This window comes from Phalacrocorax aristotelis, chromosome 6, assembly GCF_949628215.1.
Source record: "Phalacrocorax aristotelis chromosome 6, bGulAri2.1, whole genome shotgun sequence".
NCBI lineage: Eukaryota > Metazoa > Chordata > Aves > Suliformes > Phalacrocoracidae > Phalacrocorax > Phalacrocorax aristotelis.
In genome coordinates this window covers 34,037,751-34,050,285 of record NC_134281.1, presented here as the reverse complement: position 1 = coordinate 34,050,285, position 12,535 = coordinate 34,037,751, and the positions used below count along the sequence as shown (strand labels likewise).

At 50.0% G+C, this 12,535-nt stretch overlaps 1 protein-coding gene across 3 annotated transcripts; it reads right to left on the bottom strand.

Annotated features, from left to right (window-relative positions):
* Nucleotides 1-4,460: 4,460 nt before the first annotated feature.
* LOC142058950 (flavin-containing monooxygenase 3-like) lies at nt 4,461-12,191 on the bottom strand. Of its 3 annotated transcripts, none has more exons than XM_075097045.1 (9): nt 12,086-12,191; nt 11,775-11,920; nt 9,695-9,883; nt 9,221-9,383; nt 8,211-8,353; nt 7,872-8,071; nt 7,387-7,745; nt 6,856-6,928; nt 4,461-6,200 (listed from the first exon to the last, which is right to left on the bottom strand). In XM_075097045.1, exons 2-9 carry the CDS (start codon nt 11,904-11,906, stop codon nt 5,867-5,869), a joined length of 1,593 nt encoding a protein of 530 aa, XP_074953146.1. In that variant the 5' UTR covers nt 11,907-11,920; nt 12,086-12,191; the 3' UTR covers nt 4,461-5,866. The 3 variants fall into 3 exon arrangements, with proteins under 3 accessions (XP_074953146.1, XP_074953147.1, XP_074953148.1); XM_075097046.1 differs by having other exon boundaries at nt 12,090-12,167; XM_075097047.1 differs by lacking the exon at nt 12,086-12,191 and adding an exon at nt 12,057-12,077.
* Between the last annotated feature and the right edge of the window lie 344 nt (nt 12,192-12,535).

Below are 12,535 nucleotides of genomic sequence, written 5' to 3'. Positions count from 1 at the left end.
TTGCTAATTGGTCTGAGAAGCTGCTGAGCACTCGCAGGTGGTCCTGGGGTCTTGGGGCTGCTCAGCACCAGTGAAGATTAGCCCCACAGGTGGGTGTTTCCTATTTATATTTTGGAAATAATTTTTTAAGAGGAAATTGTTCTGCAGGGGACAGAGTATTGGATTATTTATCTGAGAGCTTCACCCAGCTGACGAGATGAGGTTTGAGGGAGGTTGGGCCACTGTGGCCAAGGCAGCCAGACTGCAAATAATGAAATGGACTAATGGCATCAGAGGGTAGGCAGCAGGAGGAGAGACAATCGCCCAATGTGCATGGAGAGGTGCAGCAAGGAGACACGATGCTGCTGGAGGAGTTTGTGCACCAAGCTCTGTCCCTTTTGTCCCCTCTGACTGGAAGGAGAAGGGAAACATTGACCTTGGGGGGTGGAAATTAAAAAAGCCTGGGATCTCCAGTTTAATCCATACAATGTGGGTCTGGGAACAGGAGCAGTGACACATGGAATAACTTGACAATAGGTACTCTTAATTAATACCTTGATCTGAATCAGACACGGGATAGGCAAATCCTAAGACCAGCCACCCCATATCTGCCTTTTCTGAAGCAATACTGGCCCTCCAGCGCTTCCTCCTGACAGCCCAGTCCTACCCTTTGCTGAAGGAGTTCCATGATTTTGTTCAGGTTGCAAAATATGTAATCAATTCCACAATGCAACAACAAAACTTTTTTTGTCTGGAAGGATTAGTGTCCAGAGAATAAATAATGTGTTGGCCAGGGCTAGAGACAAGACTTCTCGTCTTTCCTGTCTTCCCAGGTATCAACTCCTCCATCCTCTGTGCTCAGAAATACCTGTAGTGTGGGACTGGGCCATAGTCTTCTTGGGGAAACATCCTGCTTGTAACACATCAATCACAAAAACCAACAAAATTCATGATAGCAAATCATAATAAAAATATTTTTTACTTTTACCTAAAAAGAAAGTGTGGCCTGAAGTGGTGTTGGTCTGCAGGACACATCAACCACCATTGTCATGATCTATGTTTCACAATAATTCTGATAATCACACCCGTACCTGTTTTCCCTGAAGACATTTAGAAAGATTGCAGCATTGTAAAACAGAGCATTAGCTCCAGAAGGTGATCTTAAGGCATAGGGAAAGGCACTGCCAGGAGTGGCTGCCCAGTAGGGACCATTCCCTCTGCTCTGGAAGGGTCTTCCTTCTCCCTGGCCTCTGGAAGAGCCCCACCACCATGTCCGACCCCAAATTCCCCAGACCAAATGCCAAAATGGTCTTACCTTTGCATCCCTCAGGGGGTCTTGTGGAAATATTGGCCCTTGAACTTCTCAATATCTGCAAAGAGAACAGACGGAAGGAGTGTCCAGGCATCCAGGAGCCTAGAACTGCAATGTTCAGCACAACTTTTGGTACAACCTAAAATCCCAGGGTGCTGGGACCCAGACTTTGGTAGTTGTAACATGGCAGATTATATACATTGGGTCAGGAGACAGAGGAAAGGTGGATGAAGCCAGGGCTGAGCTCATGGATCCATTTCATTTCTTGCTTCAGGGCCACTGTGTTACAGAGCTGCCTTTGCCCGAGCTCAGATGGCTCATGAGAAACACATCCATCCTTGAAAAAAAAAGAGCTATGGGAAGTGAATGAATGCAGCAAATGGTCTGTAAGAACTATTGAAACATTGTCTTGCTGCTGAGACAGCAGAAATAGGAGCTGCTGTTTGCTAAGTATTGCAAAAGAGCCACGTTATTTTTTTGGCAGACATTTAAAGATTGGCTGGAGGAGGGGAGCTGGGACACGTGCTCCTCCCCGACAGCTCTCCTGTAAAATACAGCGTCATACGGTGATGGAACCAGCTCAGAAACACATTGCGCCTCACCACTGTCCTCTCCCAGAGATAAAGACCCCAAGCTCAGAAACCATCTCCCAGCACCCCATTTCCCAATGCCATGCACAGGACTCGCACAACACCACTACTGCAAAATGTCAGGGATGCGCACCAAAAAGGGCTGGCATTACAAACAGCGTTTTTCCAATAAACCCAGAGGATAATCCCTACCCTGCCCACCAGGTGGGATTTTTGCCAGCATCACCGACAATGGGCTGCAGCAGGGACTGAGTTGGTGAGAAAGTAGGGAAGCAGCTACTGTGGTCTTTTTTTGCAGCAAGTCCTTCAAGAGTTAGGTGAGCATTTTGGGAGATGCACATGAGCAAGTGTTAACCCATCTGGGGACCATGGGTCTGCATTGCCTGCCTCCTGCACTGGCTCCCAGTAACAGCCGCACGGTCTCTGGGAATATCATCAGTTCTGGGCTTTGCCAATGAAACCAGAAACATAAGCATAAACAGCTGTGATATATTTTCAAAGGTCTAAACCTCATTTTGTGAGGCATAAGGGAGGAGTTATCGAATAGCAGTGAATCATCCATCTCATGCCATGCAATATTTGTGTCAAAAGCCAAGGACAGCCGCGATAGCCTGGATGTAGCCCTGAGGTGTTGGATGAAGCACCAAGGTGTTGGAAGGGGACCAGTGCTGGCTGAGCATTTGGGCTGTTCCTCTGCTTTTCCCCAGACCATGCAGGGTGGTGCCTTTGCAACTCTCATAGTGTACCTTCATTTGCTTCCAGCCAAAGATAATCTGAAGGCTTTGGTTTCAGCCCCTCCAGTGGGGCGTAGGCTAGGTCCCAGGCACCAGCAGCCCTGGCTGGCTGCAGACAGGCCAGCCGCCTTCCCAGCTTCCCACCTTACAGCTGCTCAGCTGGTATTATTCTGGAAATAACTTCACCATCTGGTACATATGCAGCTTTTTAACCCTGCTCCTAGAAATGTGCCTCTAGCAGCACTCTATAAACAGCTTTTACCTTGGATGGACTCTAGCAGGACATATGGCTGTATATGGTGCCAGACACAAACCATCATAGCATCAAAAATGGTCAGTACCTCCTTCCTATTAGTTTCAGTGACAACAATGCACTGGCGGGTGGTTAAGAAGTCCTGGCATCTTTTTTTTTTCCTGATGACTAGTCTGAAAGGAAACCACAGCCAACGCTTCAGTATGTGGGGTCCTGCATGCTTGGTGATGCCGATGTGAAACTGGCAGAGCTGGGTGATCAGTTGTGCTTCCCATCCTCCCTTGCTCTAAAATAGCTGGGCCAGCTGTAAGTCACGGGCTAGCTTGGGCCCTCCTATCTTGTGCCCTTTAATGGGTGGGAGATTTCTGGGAAACAAGCATTTACTGACCCCTACAGGGACAAAGACCCTGGCCCTAGTGGCACTGCGTGGCGCACAGAGCAGGCGCTGTGGCTCCCCGGCACCGATGCTGTTGCCTCCCACTGTTTCAGCAAGCTCTGGGCTGTAGGAGGCAGGCTGGGCTGACAAACTGGTCCTTGCTGGGTGGAGCACTAGCTCCAGCAAAGCAAAAGTAATTGCCATGGTGTTTAGTCTGCAGGACACTGTGCAGGTTCACTTGATCTTCACCCAGCAATGGGCCTTGGTGTTGGTATCCCCAAGGCATCCGGCACTAGCAATGTCATGAAATGCTGGCTAAAATTCTGGCTTTTTGGAAAAAACTGGTAACGGGTGAAAGTATCATGGGTGGTTACCGGGTTTGCATGTGTAAAATAATTGTTTAAATAGCAGAGGAAGGTAGAAGCCAGTGTAAAAGGAAACATGGGATTCATGTCTGCTTTGCAAAGGACTACCCCATAACCTCCTCATTTGGGGGGATGCTGTTGGGTTTAGGGTTTTCATCCCATAGTGGGTTTGCACACACGAGAACAGCTACAGAACAGAGGAATTAAGAAATAGCAGCTGGGTATAGCTTCCCCATGATCCTCTGGCCAGCAGAAACACCCTGCAACCTGCCCAGGGAAGCATGGTGTGGCAGGTGTGCTCTCAGCAGTGCAGACACAGACCATGACCTCATGCCTGATAATAATGAGGTCATTGAACCCATTTTGCAGATGGATGTAAGCCAGCCCCAGAGAGCCCTTGTGACAGCCTGGCCCACATCCATTGATAGACCACACCTGGGGAAGAGGGGCTGCTCTGCCAGCACCCCACAAACCCTCTTGTTTCATTCCCTGACATCATCTCTACTCGTCCCATTGATGCCCTGACACCTCCCCCATGCATCCTACAGCTCCCAGCAGTGACAGCTGCCTCTCCTACCCACTGCCCTTTCTTTCATAAAGCCTAGGACTGACTTCCAAAAGGGAAGGGCTCCCAGCACACATCACATTCAGTGTGGGTCATGCCAGCACCCTGCAGCTCAGCTCAGCACAAGGTTGGTATATAAATAAAGATGGGGGTGACAACCCCCACCACTATGGTCTGTGTCCTAGCTGGTTAACAAGGCTACCATCACCAGATAGAAAGAAAAAAAATCACACTGATACAAGCTGTACAGGGTCTTACTGCAAGAGAATTTTAAAAACTCATCAGATGATGCCACTATATTTTTATTCATGTTTGTTTGAGATAGTCAGTACATCTCAGGTTTTCTGAGTCAGACTACAGTTGTAGGAAAGGTTTGCTTCCCACCACAGGTACATGCCATTTGGACTGGAAGAAATAAGAGCAGGCAAACCCCTTCATCTCCTGGCAGGAAGAAGTGCACAAGCAGAGGCACTGAAAAGGGAACGACAGGCATCCAGCAGTCTCACTTCCAGGGCTAGAGCTCACAGTAATGGTATTATTTCACATTTACGTGGTGCCTTTCATAAAACCATGGTGCATTTTGCAAGGCTAAAATTATTACTTTATGGAGGTGAAAATCAGAGATGGCTGCAGCTGCCCATGGACAGAGCACTTACTGGGGAGCACCAAATTATGCCATGGTCTGGTTCCACCCCCAGCAGATGAATGCAAAGAGAAAGCCTGCAGGATCTGGCTACATCAGGAGTTCAGCAGCTTACCAGGATTGGTCCAGCTCTCTCCCACTTGCTCAGGTGAGGGTGAACATCGGAAGCTTTGCCCCCACCCTAGGACAGGCAATTGGGCAGATGGCACATCCCCATTGCCCCTGGACAAACCTTGGGGGTGGCTACAGAGACAGGTGAGCCAAAGTGTGGATGCCCATCCAAGCTGTTGCCATGGAGCCAGTAATGCCCAGTAGGAAGTGAATCAGCTTGGAGAGGGACCTCTCTGAGGATGCTCTCACCCTGGCTGCAGGAGCCACAGCACTGGGTTACACAGCCCCAGCTGGGCCAGGCATTTTGTCTGGCAGACACTGTTCATATCACCTTTCAGATGCTCACATGTTCCAGCAAAGTCCAGATGCTGCTCTAAGAGCTGGTGGGCCATTTATTTACATACCAGAGTATTCCTCTTAATATTTTAATCTGAATTCTTTTTTTCATTTGGGCATCTTTCCCCGCTGGAGAAAAAGATGGATGTTACTTGTTGTGAAAATTATCTTTTCAAAAGGGACAATTCAGGCAAGCTCATTTTAGCCAGAGCACAAGCACCAAAACTTTTCTCAAAAAACTAAACATTTTGACTTCAGTTTTCCACTGGGAAAAGAGACAGTAGACAGGGACTTTTAAAGACATGTAGCAATGCACTGCTACTTGAACACATTTAGAAAGATAAAATAAACAGCATTACTTTCTGGGACTGGTATTTGCACTCTTTCACAGCCTCAGCTGAGGAACCTCCCAAATTTACCAAGCATGGAGATTGCACCTAATTTGTTGATGCAATTTTTTAGCGATCTGTTGATTAATTATTTCCGGGATAATGAGCAGGGCAGCAGCCCACCTTGCCCGGCAGGAGAAGGCATCCCACACATGCACACCGGTCAGTACTCTTGCATCCCCCTCTGTCCTTGCCCTGCCTCTTTGGGTTCCCCTACCAATAAAGGGTGGCAAGGAGGAGCAGGAGGAAGAACACCCCCAGCGTGGCCAGGGACGTGAAGGCAGTGGGGGTGGCTGGGGTGACACGCGTTCGTGTGGCCCGCAGCGTTCGGTCCCACTGGGTGAGGATGGCCTTTCTGGCCCCGCTCCACTTCCCCAGACCCGTCAGCCGAAACTGGTAGGGGCTGCAGGGGCCGAAGAAAACCTCCAAGGCCAGCCGTGGGTCCGTCAGCAGGAGCTTCAGTATGTTGGGCTTCACACCAATGGCTGACGCCAGCTCATCCATGTAGGTGATATAATCTGTCTGCAGTGTGGTGCTGTTCCCATACCTTCAGGGGAGAGGAAAAGATGGGCTGCTTTAGGTTTTCCCGCCCCTCTTTTTCTTTTTTTAGATTTTTTTTTTCTTTAAGCACAGTGAAGGCAGACTGTCCTCTGCTTTCCCCCACCAAACCTGAGGAGCAGAGCTGGCTGGGGGCCACAGCTCCAGGGGACACGGATCACTGCTGCTGTTAGTGGAGGAATCTGGCTCACAAGAAAACACTGCATTTTGAAACTTCCTACAATGCAATGGTTTCTAAAAACAAAAGAAAACATTGCTTGGACCAGGTTCAGCTTTTACTGGTTATATTCATATTTTTTAAAGTATTGCTTCACTATAATATCTGACAAACTCAGAGAGGGGGAAAGCAAGGTACTTCCATGGACTTTATAAAACAAAAGAGTCACTTTGAAGAATAATGATGGAAATGTTCTATTCTGCTGGGGCCTCACCCTGATTGTGTGTGAATGAGAAATGCTTTTTCAGCCTGATAACACTCAATGTCATCAAATTAGTGTTTTCAGACCCGAAATCTTTCTGTCATGAACTTTCCACCCAAACTTGCCCGATTCAGGCCTCTGCAGTGCCTGTATCAAGCCCACTTGGGGCTGAGACAATGGCAGGGCTTTTCTGCCAGCACAGGGAGTCCCAGGAGCTGCACTTACCACTTGAGCTTCTTCCCCATTTTCTTATCAATGTCATCCATCATCTCACTGACTGGAGGGAGCATGCACTGTCCTGGAAAGGGCAGGAAGAGCATTGACGAAAGGAAGTGATGCCCAGAAGATCCCTCCTGCAGTTGATGGGGTCTGCAGGGATCAGCTGAGCCCTTTGGGATGTCTCTTTTCCCTTTAGTGTCAAGAACTAGGCTCGGGTCAAGCTTGGGTGTTGAGGATGTGACAACACTGGCTCCTCTGTCTTTAAAGGTGTGCAGTGATGCCCAAGAGGCTCTTCAGACACACCACAGGGACTTCATTGATATCTGCAGTGGGCTGAAAAGTGACCTGCTCCCTCAGTAAAAAGCACCCCATCACATGGAGAACCCATTATTCATATTTCTGACCAAACCCTGTTGTGCTCCTCATTGCTTAGGCACTGCACTGATTTTCAGTCTGAGCCTGCCCATTGCTGCTGTGACATGCTACTTCCCATTAACATAAAATAGATCTTCACCCAGCACGTGCCCATTCACCTACCCTGAAACATCTTGACTGCCCAGCGGCACTGGAGGTCCACTGTTGGGATGATCGGCCCAAGGGACTGGACCAGCCCAATGACTACCATGGTTGGCTTCTCAAGACAAGGAGGGAGAATGCCTTTGTACAGGGTGACCTGATCGTCCCTGCTTCTGATGATGGATGCATCCTCCATGAAAGGGTAAGAGTAACTGTAACCAGTGGCAAAGATGACCACATCAACATTATCCTGTACAGTCCCATCTTGGAACAAGACAGAGGTCTCTCTGAACTCTTTCACATTCGGCTTCATTACCACCACGCCACAGGCGATGCGGCTCGGGAGGTCGTCATTGAACACTGGCTCCTTGCGGGAAGTTCTGTAAGGGCAAACATGGAGGGGCTGTCACAGAGGTGGCTTCTGCTGCCAGCCCAGGATAGGCATGGTCCAGCCCCATCCAGAAGCAGCACCCCCGGGGGGTGGGGATGGATTGCTCCATGCATACCTGTTCAGTGGCATGAGGCCGAAGTTCTCGTGCTTGAAGAACCGGTTCATGCCTCTCACATACAGCCAGTCGCTGAGTGCCCTGGGGAGGATGTTCCCCAGCCAGGTCCAGAAACGAGTGATGACCAGCATGTCCCAGGGGTAGCCTTTGTCCCAGACACGGCTCATCACCCAGGACCCGCTTCGGGAGCTCAGGTAGACCTGGGGGGACCACCAGGAAGGGGTGAGATGCCCCCTGCAAGTCCCTGGGGCTGTCTCACAGTAGTGGTGGCACATGCTCGAGCAGATGGTGACCCCCTCACCCCCACTTCCCCAGTGGCTCTAGTGTAGGTCCCTGTACCTGTGATGCCATGGTGCTGAGCTCCACAGCGATGTCACAGCCAGAGTTGCCCAAGCCTATCACCAACACCTTCTTCCCTCTGAACTTCTCTGGCTCCTTGTACTCTCGACTGTGGAAGTAGCAGCCTTTAAACTTCTGTATTCCTGGGGAGGAGAACAGAAAGGGTCATAATTCACCCCAAGAATGAAAATGAGAGTCTGTGCTGGCCTTGGTATCTCCCTTTCTTGCAGATGATGCTGGAGCATCCACCTGAGCATTTCTCACAATAGTAGATGTCTCCTGTACACAGAGGGATGCTGCAAACCTGTAGTTGGATGGGATTTGTCTCTGGCTTCATTCAACATTTAAAGAGAAAGAGTGTGCAAAGCACAGGGTATCTTTGCATGGTATTTTCATACCCCAAAAGGGTACTATTGCAAGCCCAGCAACACCCTGACATGCTTGGATAGGCACACTCCATCCCCTCAGCATGACTTTAAATCCTTGCAGCAGTGAGCAACAGGGAAACAGCTTTCATATTTAAAAGAGAAGATGGCAAAGGACCTGAGGGAAGTTTTCCTGACTGGTTGATGCCTCAAGCTTGTGTCCTCTAAACAGACCCCCAGCACCAAATATTTCTTGCCAGAGATAAATTTTTTCCCAATAATGTGCCTGTACACAGAGAGCCAAAGGCTGCTGGGTAATACACATAACATTTTTACTAGAAATCATGTGAAAATGCCTAAAAAAGTGTTTACAAAATGCTTTTATGAAAAGTGTTCTGTTAAAGGAAACAGCCTGAAATAATTCTTTCTGGGAAAGATTAGCATTGTCCCTCCTTTGATATAGATTGGATACTGAGTCTTTTTTCCTAAAAAAACAGGTTTTGTTTTCCTGAACAGACCCTCCACCCCCAGAAATATTGCTCTCCCTTTAATGCTGAAAAGGCATTTTTTACAGGTAAGAACATTGTGACAAAAGGTATTTGCTCAGTTCTGTCTCAGCAGATGAATTCCACACATGCAGCTTACCTGGGAAGTCAGCAAGGGGGAGGTTTGGGTAGACGTGATGCCCAGAGCAAATCATAACAGCATCAAAAACTGCCATCTCTTCCTTCCCATCTCTCTGGGTCACCACCTCCCATTGCCCCGTCACAGAAAAGTCTGGGCGTTTTTTAATCTTGGTGACCAGGGTCTTAAAGGAAAGAAAAGAAACAGGTCCATTGGTTTCTGCAGAGTGGACCAAGATGTTTAAGGAGTCAGTGGGATTCAGAGGTCCCAGGGAGACCAGGGACATTTGCCCCTGCAATTTCATGCCAGCAGCTCTGGGGAGTGCACAAAAAGGGGACCTGATGAGACCTGCTTTAACAAAACCAGGAATCTTTCCCCCAGAATATTTTCTGCCATGATTTTCCCTGTGGCAGGAAGACTGAGGCTCAGAGGCAATGGCCCTCCTGCCCAGGTCCCCCAGCTACTTGTTAACCTTCTCAGCTCCAGGCTTTTTACCTTGAACTGTATGTGCCGGCGCAGGTCGAAGTGCTCGGCGTACTTGCAGATGTATTGCTGTAGCCTGGCATTGTGCATGTAGTTGGGGTGGTCATCAGGGAAGGGGAAGTCGGAGTAACACATCATCTCCTTGCAGGAGTTGGTGAAGACGGTTCGGTAGATGCTGGCTCTGCCTTCCTCTGTCTGGTCCTGGAGAGAGAGGAGCATAGACACATACCATTAGGGGGGTGGACATGACCCCTGCCTGTTCTGGAGCCCTGCAACAATTCCTCCAGATACCATCACACCCTGGCCTTCATCTCCAGGCTGGAGCCAGAGAAAAATGGCAAAGCCATCAAGTGCAATAATCAGATAAACCCCTATGAGCACAGAAGTGTCCTAACAGGCTGGGGGACAAGGGTTTGCATTGCCCGAGGCATTTAGGAGCCGGTTACATGTGCATCTGCCAAGGAAAGTGAAAACCTCAGGGGAAGGGAGCACGGTGGAATGGCCATGCTGAATCTTCTCTACTGCACATCCAGAACACATCATGAGGTCAGGTGTGACACAGCTACACTTGTGCACATGGACACATGCAAAATATCACAGGAGACAAGTAACGTGGGACCTCCCTGTGCCCAGCTTCCTCCCGGTCTTCCTGTAAAGCTTCCAAAAATCACATGGGCGCATCCAGCCATCAGTCCTTTGTGAGCATGGTCTTGGCGATTGCACAATTGAAGGCAGAAGCCCAGCGGGTTACTTTTGCTTCGGTGCAGCGGCTCATGTGCCCATGCTTTATGCAACCACAGGGCAGGTCTGGCCTGGGACATGGTCAGAGGCTTGTGCCTGCCACCCAGCAATGCCCATGCCAGCCAGCCAGTGTCCCACAGATGAACAGAAGGTCAGAACATGGGAGAATCTGCCAAAATCTGCATGCAGTGTGGCCCGGGCTGGACTGGTCAGGTTCTGCCCAAAAAGGCTAGCCCCACATATCACCCTCTCCCCATCGGAGGGGGGGAAGGGGGTGGCACCTACTGTGTCTGCCCTGACACTTGGCTCTTAACAGCACAAAACACAGGCAATGCATTTCCCTTTCCTGATGGCTTTGATGTCAGGACAGAGCTGGGAAAAATGCAGCGAGGTTTCTATGCTGGAAAATTCATATATGGGTTGGCCAAATGATTACCAATTTCCAATAAAAGAAAAAACCCCAAACAGATAAGGAGCTGAAGTGGTTTTTACATTTTCCCTTGTTAGTGGTATTCTGTTCTGAAATCCTCCATTATACATATCAAAAAATATTGCCAAACTTTCTGGAGGAATTTGCTGGAGCCTTCCCCAGAAAAGACAGAAAACATGTGGTCCACGTTTTGAGATGAATCAAATGTTTCAGATCACCCAGAACAAGTTTTCTTGGTCCTTCCCCTCTGCCCCAGGGTTTAACTCACAAGGGCTCAATTTCTTTCCCCAACAGCACTGTGAGCTGCTCCTGCAACTGCAATCACACCCCAAACTGTACCCTCGGCCTCAGCCTGCCAGAGGGTAGGCACATGGCACAAAATGGCTCTGGGTCTGACCATCTAATTATAAATTCAGGCTCCTTTTTAGCTCTGTGGTGCATGGCCACTACACAAAAGCACGCTGAGAGCTACCCAGAGTAGCAGTGAGTGCTCCCCAGGTGGGGTGACTGCTGGCAGCCCTGCACAATAACTTTTGCAGGGTCATTTTTGCAGGACCTGAAGACTTGCATTTCAGAGGTATCCCTGTCTCCATGGGCTTTGAAGGGAGTATGAGCATGCCTTCACTGCAACCCCGAGGGGTTTGCAGCCCCTTAGCTAGGGAGAAGCTGGCAGCTCCCTCCATCCCCAAAAGGGAGGGGTTGGCAGTTCAGAGGGCACTTGGCTCAGCAAGCGAAGGGATGGCCAGGCTGTCCCCAGGGTAAGAGAGGGGACCTGGGGACCTGTATTGAACCAGCCAAGCCCTCCCACATGCAACCATCAGAGCAGAGCAAGCCGGTGCAGGCACACAGGGTGCAGCCTCCCAGCCCCGAGGACACAGGCTTCCCCCAGCCAGGTCAAACCAGGCAGCCAAAGCCACTCACCGTGTAGCGCCAGAGCCCCCCGATGTCCTCGCTTTGCTCAAAGCAGGTGGGCTCCAGCCCCTCTTCCAGGCAGCCCTTGATGGCTGCCAGCCCACTGACGCCTGCGCCCACCACCGCCACGCGCTGCACCATGCCGTCCTGCCCACCTGCGGAAGAACATGGCTGTGGTGGAGTGGAGACCAGCCAGGCACACTCACCCAGGTGGTTCTGCAGGCCTTGGCAACAGCCCACAGGAACAGGGCACCTCCTCCCCAGCACAACTTCCCCAGCTCCTTAAATAACCTGAGGCGGTTCTTGCTGATCCTGCTCACCTACTTCCCGTGCAGCCCTCAGGTACGTGTGTAAGTTTTGGGCAGGGTAGAAGAGCTTTCCCTAGTACCCAGGGGCTCTCTCACAGAGAAGAGCAGCAGCTCTGGAGGAGCTCCCTCGAAAGGGCAAATCTCTTTTATACAGCATTGCACAGGAGGCAGGGCCAGCGCCGAGGGTTTTTTTTGATGAGCCACTCGCACTGTTTGGACTTTAGTAAACCCGGAGCTGTAACATGAGGAGGAGCTGTGGGTGCAGATCTCCTAAATTAGGAAATAAAGTGTTGGACTGAAATTATTGCAAGATAGATCCCAGGGTCACTGAGTAGTGGCAGCCACCTCCAGCCCATGGGATGAGCAGCACCTCTCCTATGCGTGCACACATACCCCCCTGTCCAAAAGGGCACAGTGATACCCATGTAATCAAGAGCAGCAGGTAGGACCAGGCTGCCCAAC